The sequence below is a fragment of the Phoxinus phoxinus genome (assembly GCF_949152265.1).
Source record: "Phoxinus phoxinus genome assembly, chromosome: 7".
Taxonomy (NCBI): domain Eukaryota; kingdom Metazoa; phylum Chordata; class Actinopteri; order Cypriniformes; family Leuciscidae; genus Phoxinus; species Phoxinus phoxinus.
The window spans coordinates 27,172,977-27,189,052 of NC_136882.1; the positions used below are offsets into that span (position 1 = coordinate 27,172,977).

Below are 16,076 nucleotides of genomic sequence, written 5' to 3' on the forward strand. Positions count from 1 at the left end.
TTGTTATATATATATAAATCAAAAGTCAGTGGGGCCCCATGTTTTTTTTGAGCCCATTGATATTCAAAGTATCAACTTTAGGTACAGAAGAAGAAAAAAAAACATACAGGTGTGGAACAACATGGAGAATAAATGACAGTTTTTATTTATGGGTGAATATCACTTTTAGATATTAAACCAGAAAATAAGGAAAACCTTAGTAAACAATTCTGCAAGCTGATATCCGTATTTCCATTCAGTGGGAAAAACTGTAACTGAAAGGCAAAACAAGTACATGCTTTGTCAGAGTTATCCTCAAATGAGGGTTTTATTTTCATATGAAACAATGAACCATGTACAAAAAAAAAAAAAGAACTGTTCAATGAAGTGGAATTTGTTTTAGTTTCAACTACTTTCTTGCTCATGAAGGCAGACTTTAACCATATTTAACCACATCTGGCTTTTTAAGCCCCTACAGATGGTCTGATTCAGAACCAGCTATATATCACATGATACAACAGCATGACAATATGCAATTTGTTAAATGCACTTTTCCATTGGACATTAATGAGCAATGTTACAGAACAAAGGCGAACAGACTCATTATCCCTGGTCACATGATCAGGAACTTGTCTTTAAAGAAGTAGGGTGATGTCTTCAGCCATGAGTAAAGAGATAGGATCGGACAGTGGTGGAAGGATGGGAGACTGTAACGTCCATTTCTTTTGCTCCATGATCAGACCACTAGCACTCAGTTTCGGCAGGTTTTTCCAAGTCGAAGGGAAGGGGCAAATCATGTCCCCTGCCCACAACCCTTCCACTAAAGTCAGTGCAAATCGGTTTAGAATCCCATGCCACCCATTCCTCCCATTCCACCCATGCCTCCCATTCCTCCAGCCGGCATGTCCTCCTTCTCCTTCGGTAGCTCGGTGACAACGGCTTCAGCAGTCGACAGCAGAGATGCAACACCTGCAGCGTCTAGCAATGCAGTCCTCACAACCTGCAGGGGGAGACATTTCATTTTAATAAAAGTGCATTACGTTTTAGTTAGGGATGCACTGATATTACAATTCTGGCAGATACTAAGCCAATAACTATTTTCATGTTGTAAATGCGAAATATTAAATTACAATACCATTTTGTCTAAATTAAAAATAATCAGTTTAAATGCTAAGTTTAAATTTGAAGTTGAATTTTAATGAATAAAAATAATAATAACATATATATATATATATATATATATAAATAAAGGTAGCATCAGTGGGATTATTATTATTTCAATTAATATTTTCAGAGCAAAGGAAAAAAAGTGACATTGAAAACTTTTATAATGTCAATTTGTTTGTTTCTTAAGCACCAAAGCAGCACATTAGAAAGATTTCTGAAGGATCGTGTGACACTGAAGACTGTAGTAATGATGCTGAAAATGTAGCTTTAATTTCCATTATAATAAATTACATTTTAAAATATATTTAAATAGAACACCTTTATTTTAAATTGTGATATACACAATATTACTGTTTTACTGCATTTTGATAATAAATGCAGCATGGGTGAGCATAAAACACTTTCAAAAACATTTTCTTTGGTTGACCCCAAACTTTTTAATGGTCGTGTATAATGTCAGCCAATATGGTAATGCTATATTAGACCCCTGTGGTGAAAATCAAGTTTTTAAATGTTTATATGACTATATGGTGTTTTAAATATGCTTTAAGACAAGCCATGTGCAAATTCATGTCAACAATATTGCCGAGTATTTTTCTCCTTAAAACGGCAAAGATAGTCTCAAACACTGTTTGTAATCGCTGGCTTTTCACTAATTACCTTGTATCCAATCACATCAATGTGTGTGTGCGGGCTTTAGCATATCATTAACTATGCTGCGAAGCAGGGAAGTCTCAAGAAAAGCCAGGTTATCCTGGTATAATTTCTGTTGATATGATTAAATCTGAGATTCTAAGTTGTTCTAAGCGTTTCTAGGATGCTGATATTCAGAAGGCAGTTTTTTGACTCTGCGATTGTGAACAGGAACATTGTTTGTGTAACATTAGCAACACATTGTTAGCTCTTTGATGACGTAGTCAAGCAAAAGGCTAATCATTAATTACTGTTATGTGTCCGACATTGAACATAAAACGCATAACCATTCTAATACATTGACTTGTAGACAAGCCTGTATAATTCTTGCACTTCTGAATCAGTTTCTGGATCAAACATATATGGCTGAATTATACCATTAATTCCACTTGCTATTGTGCAGCGTATACCAGAGTAAAGTTTAGCGAGTGGATATCTGAGTTGAGGCAGAACTAATTTGCATATTCATGGTTCCACATTTACTAAATGAAGCAAGGGTGTTGAGTTACATTCAAGCTATTTTAAGGCATGAATAATTTTTGTAATTTTGTACAAAAATTACATTTTAGTTTTAGGGGATAAAATTATTGAATACATGGGGACTTTGATTTAAACCGATAACTTCTATCAAAGTGGCTTTTAAATAGTGACATCTATGTTTGTAAACCACACATACACACCTTTGTGGGGTCGATAATGCCTCTTTCGACCATATTGACATATTCTCCAAGCATAGCATCATATCCAATCTCTGGAGAGCTCTGCAAGATCTTTTCCACCACCAGAGAGCCTTCAACTCCTGCATTCTTGGCAATGGTCATTGCAGGAATACGAAGAGCTCTGCGAATAATGTCGATACCTGGAAGAGCAAGCAAAAGAAAAAAAGTCAGTTTTAAGAAGTTAACACAGGGTTATTTATTTTAGGGTCTGGACTGCGGATGAGATCTCCAGTCCTTACCAATCTTCTGATCAGAATTGGCTGGCTTGATGTTCTCCAGGGCTGGGATGCAGCGGAGCAGGGCGCACCCTCCTCCAGGAACGATTCCCTCTTCCACAGCAGCTCGAGTGGCATTCAGCGCATCAGTGACACGGTCTTTCTTCTCATTTACTTCAACGTCACTTGTTCCACCAACCTAACAAAGAGAATAGTGATTTTTAATCAGGATGACAGCAGATAAATGCATTACACTAAGATACATGCTTCCTGCTTTCATACCTTAATCACAGCCACTCCATCAGAGAGCTTGGCCAGACGCTCGTTGAGTTTCTCCTTCTCGTAGTCACTGCTTGTGTCCTCCAGCTGTTCAGCAATCTCATTCGCACGCTTCTCAATGGCTGATGGATCACCGCGGCCTTTGAGGAGCATCGTGTCATCCTTTGTCACGATGACCTCGCCGACCTTGCCAAAGTCATGTAACTGGATATCCTCAATGGCCAGACCCATAGCTTCATCACCAAACACCTAAAAACAGTTCAGGGGTGTTAAAAGACTGGGCAATGGCAAATACCACATGATATGATACACGTCACAATTCAATATGGCGATGCATCCCATAAGTAAGACATTTTAAATGAGTTAATTTAAAATCATGAATACAGACGAAGACAAGACAGGTACATACCGTGCCTCCAGTGGAAACTGCCATATCCTGCAGCTGGTTCTTCCGGTTATCCCCGAATCCTGGAGCCTTGACTGCCACGACCTGAAGTCCAACCTTCAACCTGTTGGTGAGATTTAGCGTTGACCTTTAACCCAGAACCTTTAAATAACAGGCTATTCGTAAACATCAAAATGACCATCCCTTACAAAAAAGAAAATGGGTTTCCACCAAAATACTATTACTACAGTAGTTACTTTTTAATTATATGGAAATGTACAGTAGTATTAGTCAGTCATTAAAAATATACATATTTTATAAAATTAGTAATAGCGTTTTATTAATAATTCTGTCATCTATTAAAAATAATGGTTAATACATATAATTTCAAAACCATTTGTAAAACAATTTGAAGAAGATTGCATATTTATTCAACAACTTTTGTTTTTGTTAGGGATGACAATCATAATCAGCCATGGACTTTTGTTTGAAGCCAAAGTCATTCTTTTTTTTTTTTAAATGTATATAATATTTATAATGTCAAAGATTCTGAAAACGGTTTAAAGGAGATTCCATAATACAACAATAGTATTTTTATGAATAACAATTAACTACAATTTTATTAATTACAATTGACGTGGTATTATTTGTGAGGGATGGCGATCAAAATCAGTCAGTTAATGGACATTTTTGGGAGTTCAGACTTAATAAAACCTAATTCTCTTTCATATTTATCCATTTCACACATTTCTTGTGGACTTGATGTTATTTATGTTTGAGAAACAAACCTGATGTTATTTATGTTTGAGAAACAAACCTGTTGAGGACTAGAGTGCTGAGTGCTTCTCCATCCACATCTTCAGCCACGATGACCAGAGGCTTGCGATGCTGGTTGGCAATTTCCAGAGCTGGTACGATGCTCTGTACGCTGGAGATCTTCTTCTCACTCAGAAGCACGTAAGCATCCTGGAACTCACACTTCTGGCCTGGAAGCAGAGAATAAACGCTGTTGTCATTCCAGTTTTAATACTGGTACATACACATGACCTTCCAACACCAAATACACACCTTTAGCGGAGTTGATGAAGTAGGGAGAAATGTAGCCACGATCAAACTTCATGCCCTCAATAATCTCAAGCTCATCATGCAAGGTTTTACCATCCTTTAAACAAGAATAACAGTTAGAGTCTGATATATTTTAAGGACCAAACCATCATTCCATCTGTACTAAATACTACTTTCACAGTAGCAGCCTACCTTCACTGTAATAACTCCCTTGCGTCCAACTTTCTTCATGGCATTAGAGATGATGTTACCAATTTCAATGTCTCCATTGGCAGAAATTGTGGCCACCTGTATCAAAGAAAGATTGACGAAAAAAGAAAGTCAAAAAAATTCTGACCATTTAGTATTTAAGGTTAAGGTCACCATGAAATCTGAACTGACCATTCTTATTTTATATTGCCATATTAATTATAAATGATTTTCACGCACATTTTTATTTTAATGCATGTGTTTTATTCAAAATAACTTCCCCCTTCCTTGTGCAACTACATCTCTTTTCTGACGATGCGTTCACCGACGCAAGGGTAGGACAACTTGTCACTCACATAAGATCACAGCAATAGCAAACCACAACAATCCAATCAATTCCCAGAAGTCCCGCCCTCATTTTTTTCTTGTTTGAGAAGTTGTTTCACTTGGACATGCATTACAATAGGGAAGAAAAGACTACTGCAACTTCTATGTCATGTCGAATTTAAGACCACTTTTTACCTGAGCAATTTCCTCTGGCGTTGTGACTGGCTTGGAGAGTTTCTTGAGTTCATTGATGATTTCTTCCACTGCCATCATGACTCCTCTACGGATCTCCACAGGGTTGGCGCCTTTGCTGATGGTGTCAAATCCCTCCTTGGCAATAGCACGTGCCAGGACTGTGGCGGTTGTAGTGCCGTCACCAGCCTCCTCATTAGTGTTGTTGGCCACGTCCTGTACCAGCCTGGCCCCGATGTTCTTATACCTATCTTTCAGGTCGATACTTTTAGCAACCGTGACACCATCTTTGGTGACTTTGGGGCTTCCCCAGCTCTGCTCAATGATAACGGTGCGACCCTGAGGGAAAGAGGCCAATCTAGTTGAGTTTCTTCCATTAATGATTACAAACTTGGCTTTAAAGGGTTAGTTCAACCAAACATTTTGAATTCTGTCATCAATTCCTCACCCTCATGTCGTTCCAAAGCCGCAAGACTTTCGTTCATCTTCGGAACACAAACGAAGATCTTTTTGATGAAATCTGAGAGGTTTCTGTACTCTACATAGACAGCTACGGAACTACAACTATTGATCTCTTTATTTTAAAGCGTCAAAGTTTCAGTTGCGTAGCTATCTATGGAGAGTACAGAAAGCTCTCAGATTTCATCAAAAAGATCTTCATTTGTGTTCCGAAGATGAACGAAAGTCTTGCAGCTTTGGAACGACATGAGGGTGAGGAATTAATGACAGAATTTAAATTTTTGGGTGAACTATTCCTTTAAGAGCAATAACATGTCTGCTGTTACTCTAGAAACTTGTCAAACTAAGCATACCTTTGGTCCCATGGTGACAGCCACAGCATCAGCCAAAAGGTCAACGCCCTGAAGCATGAGGGCCCGGGCATCTGCCCCAAACTTGACGTCCTTGGCATATCCACGAGTCAGGTGTGGGGCCAGCGCCCTGCACACTGGCCTCATCTGTTTCATTACACTGGGTAAACGCAACATTTCTAAGAGAAAGAGAGCAGAAGTATTTAAAACATTCAATATTTAAAACAAAAAAGGTGTAAGTGATTTCTACACCATTAAAGTGTTAGTAAAAAAAAGGAAATTGTTCTCAGAAGACTAGTGATTAACAACTTTTTTGACTCAACGGCCCCCCATTGTCCCCTTTTCCGGTTGTTTGTAATTTTTTGGTTAAGGATGATGATTTTTTTAAATATTTTTATTCACAATTTCTACTTGATAAAATATTTTAGAGCTTGGCATAACTAAACTAAATGAATATTCTTTAAAAATGCCCACAAGATCTTGCCAATTATTTATAAAAATACCCACAAGATTGTGTTAATTTACATTTTCCAAGTCTTCCTCACATATCCAGGTTTTCTAACACCCTTGAAATACTGGTTCTTCAAATACTAAAAAATACATTAAAATATGAAATGTGGATTTTTAGTCGTTTTGTCTTTGTTAGTCACCTTTGGAAGTTTGCTTCGGCCCCCTAGTTGAGAACCATTCATTTAGACAAAAATGTAGCCCCGCCCCAAGACTCACGGTATTGGTTGAGGCTGGCAGACAGCCGTTTCTGATTGGCAAATAGCCACAGACTGCACGCCACTACAGTTTATTTTTTGATTTAGCCTAGTCTCAGACTAATGTGATTTGTCATAGGAATTTTAGTGACACCTGTACGGCAGTAAAGACATTAATACATGGCATTAATTTATAAGATTTTTTTTTTTTTTTTTTTTTTTACCACATACAATGAAAGAAGTCTATTGTCGAGATCACATGATAACCACCCCAGATTCCAAAAATTAGACTTTGCCCCCGCTGGTCCTTGAATGGATTACACTGCCTGATTCATTCATTCGTTAACCTACTCTCTTTATACTTAATGTCCTTAACATTAACACATTCCGTAAAATGTTTTCATATTGATCTAGTAAATGTGAAGAGATCTCATGGATCACACATTCATGGTTCTCATGAATAATGTTTCGAAATAAACAGATAATAAAATAAAAATAAAATGAGGAAAAAAGGTTTTAAAACGCAGAGCTAAAAGGTCAACTAAACTGAAATGTGTGTTCACGTAAACGTGTAGATGCAGAGTCCCTCATCTACCCCACGTGTGTTCAGGGCGTCCGTCACAAGGTCAAAATTACTCCGCGTCACGACAGAGACGGAAATGATCCCTTTCATCTCCATGAGTTCACGTTACTTCACGGGGTATTCCTTTTGTTTTATTAAAACTACACATTGTAGCCCTGACAACGATTAATTATTCCGTATATATATATAATATTCTTAGGCCTCCGTAATAGAATTTGCTATGGTTAGCATGCGAGCTATAATCATCACTACGCTTGTCTTTTGCTTTTGCTTATAAAACAGCAACGTAACGTTAGTCAAGGCATATAACAACAATGCAGTATAATGGTTAAGCAGTGCATATGCTATGCGAAACACGTTTGTTAGTTCTGATAAGCAGCATGATAATATAATAATAATGCATTAATATAATATGCATTAAATAATAACGTATAAATGTACTAAAATATGACTACATTACAGCTAATTAGTCAATAAACATGCACGATGTTACTTTCAAATCCAAGAAACAAACTGACAGTTCTAGCATTACATGATGGTGTTACGTATCTGCCTGTTTGATCTCAATAACTTCATTTTACCAGGCCAGTAAGCGTTATGCACTATAATATGTTCATACGCTTTTAAGGTGGATAATTATCTAAAATGACTTACTGCAGAGTGGTCTGGAGGTGAATGAAGGGATGCTCGTGACCGTCAGTACAGCAGACTGAATGATCTAAGACGAGGAGCCGCTATAGATCTGCTGCAGTTACACTTAACGCACATGTGTTCTTCATCCGGGTAACCTCCCCGCCGCCCTGACATCTGAATAACACAATACTCTCAGTAAATACATGATTATTCTCTTTAAATACATACGTCCTTTCATTTGCTTTTTGCCTCAATCCCACTGAACGCATTTTATTGATACTGAGAGAAAATATAAATAAAATATACTAAAATTGGGCATTAAATTGTTATTATGCTCGTTCCTGGGTTTCAAGTTCGAGAAATTTCGCTGATTCTATTGGAGAAAAAAAGACGTCAGAGGTCAGGGTTGTGCAACCACCAATTTTATTGCGTTTTACAAACGTCTATGGATTTGTTAATAGTTTTATAATATACTTGTATTTTGTATTATATAATAATCAGTGTTTATTATTATTTATTTCGTTTTATTGCCACTTTTACCATTCATTCACAACCTTTATTTTGTTTTTGACTATTTCCTTGGTTATGTGTAATCCACTTCAGTTAAAAAATTTAGTCACCTTTTTAGAATAGAAATTACACAAAAAATAAATATATATTGAAATGTCTTTGTGCAACGTTTAGGCGATCGAGGAATATTCTAGATTGCAGGACGGGGTCGGGAAGGATTGTCTTTTGGCGCATGCGCAGTGGCCTTCCAGACATTTCTTCTTCACGTGGATCGCAGGAGTGAACAGTGAAGTGATCCAGTGTGACTGTCTTATGCTGCTCTGCCGCACGCTCATTTCATAAAGATCAACTAAAATGGTAAGACGCGTAAAATAATGAATCTAGCTGCATCATCTGAATGAGTTGTTTCAATAATTATTTGATCTTTGTGAATGAGATCGCGCAATGTTTTATAATCCTCCATCAATTGCAACTGCAAGGTCACGGTTAGTAATAGTCATGCTCTGACTTTATATGAGATAATGATGTGATGCTAAGTAGCCTATGCTTCGCACATGTAAAGTGTGGGAGAAATGTTCAAAATTCGTGGTTTTCTGTCATCAGGATTGGTGATTTTAGCAGGTAAATCGGTTTGTTTTATGAAATGCTAAATTATGGCTGTTTTTTAGACAAGTTTAACCTCTTGGTATAACGTTAGTATTGTTTAAAAGGTGGTATAATTATTTCACGGCTTAAAATTTCATGTGACAGTCTGTATAGTGTGAGAATATCTGTTCACGAGTATAAAGTATATTTGTTTGCAGGTATCTGTCACATCTTGCTTGTGAAAACAGCATGATCATTATGATCCATGATCATAACTAGATAACGTGAATCTGGTTTTCATGTTCAGCTAAGCTCCAAGATCATTTCAACCAATAGCATTTCAGCAAGATAAGAACTTCCGGGTCATTTTGAATGGAGTGAACACGTGATTTGTGATGCACAGTAACTGTTGTGCTTTTGTCTTTAGTTAGATTGAGTTATAGAGATTAAGTATTCTTTTAAGCGGGACTGACTGTTTTCGGTGTTTATTAACCCTTGTGATAAACTGCCATAGCGTAGTAAAGTATGCACATACTTCATTGGCTACCAACCAGACAGTAGGAAACTTCACTTGTGACTTGAATTATGAATTACATTGTAATTCATCATAAATGTGTTATAAGGTAAGGTAAAATGCACAGCTGATTAATTCTAGAATCTTCTAAATTCCTGACTGTTCAGCCTTGTGGGGGTTATCTTGTTGCCTGTCCTTTCGTCCTTCACCAGTATGGCAAACATTTACAAAACCTCCAAACTGTTCTCCTCCCCCTACATGAACCCTCAACATCTCCTATATCCCATCTACCCTCCTCCATACACGACCTTCTCTCAAGGTCACACACACACATCTGTTCTCAGACAAGCAGCAGCTCGTGTTTTTGAAACTGTGTACAGGGTGATGGTCAATATTCTTTCTCCAAGTTGTCTCCTTAAATTATGCGTCTAATTTAATAGCCTAAAATTTGTCTTTGAAAGAAGGTCAATTGAAGATTTTATTATAATCGAAATCAAGAACTCATAGGAGAAGGAAAGGAAAAGATTTGTGATTAATTAAAACATTTAGTTTTCGCTTAGCTGGTCTTTAACGCCCCCTGGTGGTGTTTTTTTTTTTTTTTGGATCGCTGCTTTTACAGTGTTGCAAAACATGCAATGACTATTTCTTCACTGCACTAAGCATTGCTTTGCCCCACAGCAGGCTTTCCGGAAATTCCTTCCCATGTTCGACCGTGTGTTGGTGGAACGGCTTGCTGCAGAGACCGTTTCAAGAGGAGGCATCATGATTCCAGAAAAGGCTCAAGGCAAAGTGCAACAGGCTACAGTGGTAGCAGTGGGTCCAGGATTCACCAACAAGGTAACCTAACCAAAGTCAATCATGTTTAATGGTCTGATCGAAACATCTGTGTGAAATCACAGTGTGATATCTATAGGTTGTACTTCAGAGTTGAAATAATGTCTGTCTTTCAGGATGGGAAAGTAACACCTGTCTGTGTCGATGTTGGGGATAAAGTTTTGCTGCCTGAGTACGGAGGAACTAAAATTGTACTTGAGGAAAAGGTTAGAACATTTGCCATGATTAGATCGATTTGTTTTTTAATTTTCTCGTTATGTATTTCTTATCTAAATTACAATTTGCATAAAAGTAACTTGATTTTACAATTGCCACTTTCTTTTCTTTTGTAGGACTACTTCCTTTTCCGGGATGGAGATATTCTTGGCAAATATGTAGAATGAAGTCTGCTTGTTCAACCATCTGCGTTATTCTGGAGTTCGTAGAGAGAATGGCTGTTCAATGTTTGTTTTCTTTTTTCTATGTCATTTGATTGTAAATAAGTATGATCATGTTTTGTTCAAATAAAGTGATCTTGATGTTTCGTCTTGGCTTCTTCATGTAACAGAACAGTTTGGATTTGATTATGTGAAAGAACTGTCTAAATTGTGTGTATTAAGAAACAAAATATGAATTCCAATGACTTCATAGTCCATATTCATGAACAGTCCGTTTTTGAGTTTGGTCAAATGTTAATTGTGCTCTTTAATTCTTAACTTTGTACAAGTATATAATGACGTCAGATGGAGTTTGGACTATGATGATAAAGTAACTAGTGGATTGCTAATTCTAGGGTTTGAAATTTAATTTGTTTTACTGAGCATCTCCCTAATAATTTCCTTTCAATTATGAATTTGTGCTGCAGGATGTGATCAGAAGGATTGTACAGTGCCTTCAGAAAGTAATCAGACTCCTAGACTTTTTAATCACCATTTCATTATATAAAATGTGTTTTTTAAACTGACATTACATTTTTGTTCATTAAAAATTATTGAAATAAGAATGGCTTTTTCTTATTTGATTAGCTAAGTACAAATATAGTGTTGATGAATAGAACCCTAGGAAGTTACGTTTACATAGGCTGTAATGTAATTCCTTTAAAGTAATTTAAAATAACAAGGGATAATAATGCTTACAGTACCTGGCTACTCTATTAGTCAGGTCTAGTGGACTTGCTATGCTAGACTTGCTGGAGTTTCCCCACTGGGGCCAGTTTCATAAACCGCTTAATTTAATTTTTTAAGACATTTTTCAAAATCATTTTTAATTCATTGGTCAAATTTTAGAATTAAATGTCCATAGGTTAACTGCTAGTTGGTCAGACTGTGTTAGTAAAACTGGCCCCAGGTCAGATAAAACCTGAGAGTATCAGTGCATAATGGCTTTCTCATAGGCAAGGATTAGAATACTATTTTTTTTTTTAGATTCAATGCAATAACATGCATCTTGTCCAATATTTGTTGGGGTCACTGAATCTGAGCTCTTCCTGTAGTAGCTCTACTCGTCCATAGGGGGAGCGCGCTGTCAATCAAACTCTAAATCTGTCGAGATGGTCATGGCGGAGGGCACAGCTGTTCTGAGGAGGAATAGACCAGGCACCAAGGCGAAGGTAAAATGAACAACGAATAACAATTTAAATATTTTTCCAAGCTCAAATCATTTCGCAAGTTATATTGCAATGTAATAATAAAATAAAAAACGATTTGTTTTCGTGGGAGCGGAAGCCAACAGATATGCTAAAGAGCTAAGCTATCAGTTAACCGTGAAGACCAATGATTCTCAATTGAAGGGTTTTACCTGAATATTCTGTTAAATTCATCTGGTCATAATAGGATTTTATTTTGTCTTTTGTAAGTAGGTGAATATACTGTGAAATATGAGTTAGAAGGTATCCGAAATGGCAGGTTTTCATGATCTAGTTATTTGGCTAACAGCAGTCAGCTAACAGCAGCCGTTTGAGGGTACGTTACCCGGATGCACACAACTGCTGATGTTTATACATTAAGTTATTGTATTTAAAACACAGTTAAGTTAATATAACATTGTATAGCCGTGTCATGAAGCGTTCAGCTGCTCTGCACTGCTGCATTGAGTCACTAATACTTCATGCAATTGACGAAACCATTGGGGCATTTTACCACGGGTTTAGTATAGAGATATAGATTATGGTTAACGTAAGAATAGTAAATTAGTAAATTGTCTAAAAGTCCCTTGAAGTGTATATCTATCAAATATGTTCTGTCTACAGCAATTACTGCTACAGTCGTTTTGATTATTCTAGTGCTAGCCCTATTAACATGTTTTGTTTTAATCCTTAGGACTTCTATAACTGGTCTGATGAGTCTTTTGAAGAGATGGACAGCACCCTGGCAGTGCAACAGGTGAGAGCTTTTCTTACTTGAGTGGATCACAAAATAATATTTTTGACAGGTGCTGTTTTCAATACAGTGACCACAGGCTGTCAAGCTCTAAAAAAACACTGTAAAAGTTGTCACTATGCTTATTGTACTAAGTCTTTTTAAGCAGTACAGTAATTTCACATGAGGAACTGGTGCGAGGGGCGGGACAACCTGTCACTCACATGAGATTGCAGCAATAGCATGCCACAACAATACAATCAATTCCCAACGGACAAAATCAAGTTCCGCCCTACATATATATTTTTTTCTTTTCAGTATATTCAGCAGAACATCCGCTCAGATTGTTCCAACATAGAGAAGATTATGGAGCCCCCAGAGGGACAGGATGAGGGGGTGTGGAAATATGAACATCTCAGGTATATTATTAATCTCTAAAGCTCTGACCATTTCATCCTTCACATCGTGTAGTGTTGTAATGACTCAATGTATGTGTATTCCATTTGTTTTTGATGACTAAATGGGTCCTACTTTATATTAATTGTCTTTATCTACCATGTACTTCAAACATGATTGTTTATGTTGTATTGCAAAACACCTATGCTGCTATTGATGTGGAAATGAAAACAGCTGTAATTACATGCAGCTTTTTTGTTTTGTTTTTTATAAGTAAAACACAAAAACATGTATGTACACAATAAGTGCACTGTATCAAATGAGTAATTTAGATGTTAGTACATAATAAAGACATTTAATATAAAGTGGGTCCACAAAATGTTATTATACACTTGTTGTTGCAGTGTCCCTGGGAATAGTGTAAATGTAAATATCATGTGCTTTGTATATATAGACAGTTCTGCTTGGAGCTCAATGGCTTGGCAGTTAAACTGCAGGTAATTATCTTTCTTACAACTATTACTGTTATCTCACAAACAACTCAAGTAGTCTGTACTGCACTATTCATTTAAAAATTAACGTATGTCTCCTTGTCATACCAGATTGTTATGCCTTTACAGTTGTCTTAAAATTATATTTTTAAAATTAAAATACTTATAATACTTTGCGCCATAGAATGAGTGTCATCCGGACACATGTACCCAGATGACGGCCACTGAGCAGTGGATCTTTCTGTGTGCTGCCCATAAGACTCCCAAAGAGGTGAGTGTCCTCTGTGTCAAAAGTTTGGAAAGACTGAATTTATGTTTCCCATTATCTTAAAAAACCCTCTAAAAAGACATGATCTTAAAATGTCCATGTATGAATTTTAGGGCTGCAACTAACAATAATCAGTTGATTATGTATGTATTCAATTAATAGGATAAAAAGACCATATTTTATTTATTAATTTTTTTGTGAGCAGAATGTGATTAATCAATGTACATTTGTTGTTGGTTTTTTAATTTATTATTGATTAGCCCTAATGAATTTCTGAACCGACTTAATTGGAGAAGCTGAAATATAGATGATTGTGTCTTATGTTGATTTGTTTGTTTACTGTGGCTCACAGTGCCCTGCCATTGACTACACAAGGCACACCCTCGATGGAGCTGCGTGTCTTCTCAACAGCAACAAGTATTTTCCCAGCCGGTGAGTTATTGAACATCTAATCTATTCCTGCAGGGTTTAGTTCCAGCACTGCTCAAACACACCGGATTAGTTTTTATTCAACCCCAAAACCTTGATTTATTTTCTGCTTAGGGGTGGGCGATAAATCTTCAAACCTCTTCATTTATATGCATTATTTAATCATGGCAGTGATACTCATCACTAAATAGTAATTAGGCTTTTTACTACACCACATTTCTATTATATTTATATGATTAACAGCTTGCTCAAATTACTAAAAATATATCCAGCTGTATCTGCATACATGCAGTACACTCGCATAACACGATTTATACTGAATAGCAAATCTCATCTTTTTATATCATCATATGAAAATGATCCTGCTTTATACTGCAAAAATGTGGACAATTAATCATTGGTGTTATGAACATTACCTTCATGAATTTCTGTAAAGCTGCTTTGAAATTATATGAATTGTGAAAAGCGCTATATACAAATTAAACTGACCAGTTTCAGGTGAGGGCTGGATCTAAACTACCTAGGAAGGAAGTCCTCTTTGAGCAGATTTGAGCATCCATGCAGTACAATGTTAATTTCTAGGATTTTCTAGCTGTAAACAAGCCATTGATGTTTTGTTTGTGTAGCCACTGATCCTCTCACTGCTTTCCGTATAGCGTCAGCATTAAGGAATCATCTGTGGCCAAACTGGGCTCGGTTTGCCGTCGCATCTATAGGATCTTCTCCCATGCTTACTTTCACCACCGCCAGATTTTTGACAAGTATGAGGTATGCAAGTTTTTTTTTTAATTATTATTCATAAGCATATAGATTTTATAAAACAGAATATCAGCTCTGCTCCAAAACCTACTGCACTGCCTCAGCATCATTTCACACTACTGAACCTCTTGGAAAAATAGGAAAACATATTTCAATCATGCAACACATATTTGTGTGCTGTATTTGTATGCTCAACAGAGCAATTGCGAGTTTGTGCACCACAACAGGAATTGCTGCTCATTAAGAATGTTTCCAGTTGGTCACTTAGGAGATTTCTATCCTAGAGGCCATTACTTTAAATTAATGTGAATGCTAAGCATGATAATGACAGTGCTCATAACAAAGCAACTACTGTTCATGTTAGCAACAATTCCTGTTATGGTCAGTAGGAGGCAGTTTCTTAAAAAGGAGTTTCAGATTGGCATCCGATTGACATTAGCATCATTGAGTATCATCTCTCTCCCACAGAATGAGACTTTCTTGTGTCACCGCTTCACTCGTTTTGTGATGAAGTACAACCTAATGTCTAAGGATAACCTCATCGTGCCCATCCTGGAAGAGGAAGTCCAGAGTGCCACTGCTGGGGAGAGTGATGCCTGAGCTGTATCTTGTGCATTTTCAGCCTCTAGCATCCAGACAGCAGAGGCACACAACTTTAGTCATTTTGTTACTTTTCCACTCACTAATGCTTTGTTTGATCCAAATCTCTTCATTCAGCTGTAACAATCAAAATGTAACATCAGCAGCTCCTTGTACATATCTCGCTCCATCTCCATTGTAAATCCTGCTTAACCAATAAGCATTTCCTTTCTTTTTCCCCCCTCTCTCGACTATAACAAGTCTGGTGATATTCACCCTGTCTTTTCCCTTGTTGTTAAGTTATTACATGGGTGGAGGGTTCTTACCTGGCCCACTTCGTCCTTTTTTTTTTTAAATGAACTAAAATGTATGGTATTTTCATTATGTCAATTGTTAATAAAAGACTTGTACCTAGTTTACGCTTATGTGTTAGCTT

At 36.9% G+C, this 16,076-nt stretch overlaps 2 protein-coding genes across 7 annotated transcripts; one reads left to right on the forward strand and one right to left on the reverse strand.

Moving 5' to 3' along the window:
* Positions 1–303: 303 nt before the first annotated feature.
* hspd1 (heat shock 60 protein 1) lies at positions 304–8,085 on the reverse strand. Its single transcript, XM_079618423.1, has 11 exons — positions 7,961–8,085; positions 6,023–6,198; positions 5,214–5,549; positions 4,695–4,790; positions 4,506–4,599; positions 4,255–4,423; positions 3,462–3,561; positions 3,056–3,301; positions 2,798–2,972; positions 2,520–2,698; positions 304–979 (listed from the first exon to the last, which is right to left on the reverse strand). The coding sequence occupies exons 2-11, from the start codon at positions 6,194–6,196 to the stop codon at positions 821–823; spliced, it is 1,728 nt and encodes a 575-aa protein (XP_079474549.1). The 5' UTR covers positions 6,197–6,198; positions 7,961–8,085; the 3' UTR covers positions 304–820.
* On the forward strand, positions 7,363–16,055 carry LOC307001654 (MOB-like protein phocein). Of its 6 annotated transcripts, XM_079618430.1 has the most exons (9): positions 8,669–8,806; positions 10,227–10,385; positions 12,680–12,742; positions 13,037–13,137; positions 13,569–13,611; positions 13,790–13,876; positions 14,226–14,305; positions 14,959–15,070; positions 15,530–16,055. In XM_079618430.1, the coding sequence occupies exons 1-9, from the start codon at positions 8,804–8,806 to the stop codon at positions 15,659–15,661; spliced, it is 780 nt and encodes a 259-aa protein (XP_079474556.1). In that variant the 5' UTR covers positions 8,669–8,803; the 3' UTR covers positions 15,662–16,055. The 6 variants fall into 6 exon arrangements, with proteins under 6 accessions (XP_079474553.1, XP_079474552.1, XP_079474554.1 ...); XM_079618425.1 differs by lacking the exons at positions 8,669–8,806; positions 10,227–10,385 and adding an exon at positions 11,742–11,970; XM_079618427.1 differs by lacking the exons at positions 12,680–12,742; positions 13,037–13,137; positions 13,569–13,611; ... (2 more) ...; positions 14,959–15,070; positions 15,530–16,055 and adding exons at positions 7,363–7,423; positions 10,499–10,588; positions 10,715–10,905 and having other exon boundaries at positions 8,624–8,806.
* The last annotated feature ends 21 nt before the right edge of the window (positions 16,056–16,076 follow it).

Coding starts and splice junctions, on each gene's coding strand:
- hspd1 (XM_079618423.1), bottom strand. CDS start 6,196: ATGTTGCGTTTACCCAGTGTAATGAAACAGATGAGGCCAGTGTGCAGG. Junction 4,424..4,505: donor CTTCATCAACTCCGCTAAAG/GTGTGTATTTGG, acceptor CTCTGCTTCCAG/GCCAGAAGTGTGAGTTCCAG. Junction 3,562..4,254: donor AGCACTCTAGTCCTCAACAG/GTTTGTTTCTCA, acceptor TCTCACCAACAG/GTTGAAGGTTGGACTTCAGG.
- LOC307001654 (XM_079618430.1), top strand. Junction 13,138..13,568: donor TGGAAATATGAACATCTCAG/GTATATTATTAA, acceptor TTGTATATATAG/ACAGTTCTGCTTGGAGCTCA. Junction 13,877..14,225: donor CCCATAAGACTCCCAAAGAG/GTGAGTGTCCTC, acceptor TGTGGCTCACAG/TGCCCTGCCATTGACTACAC.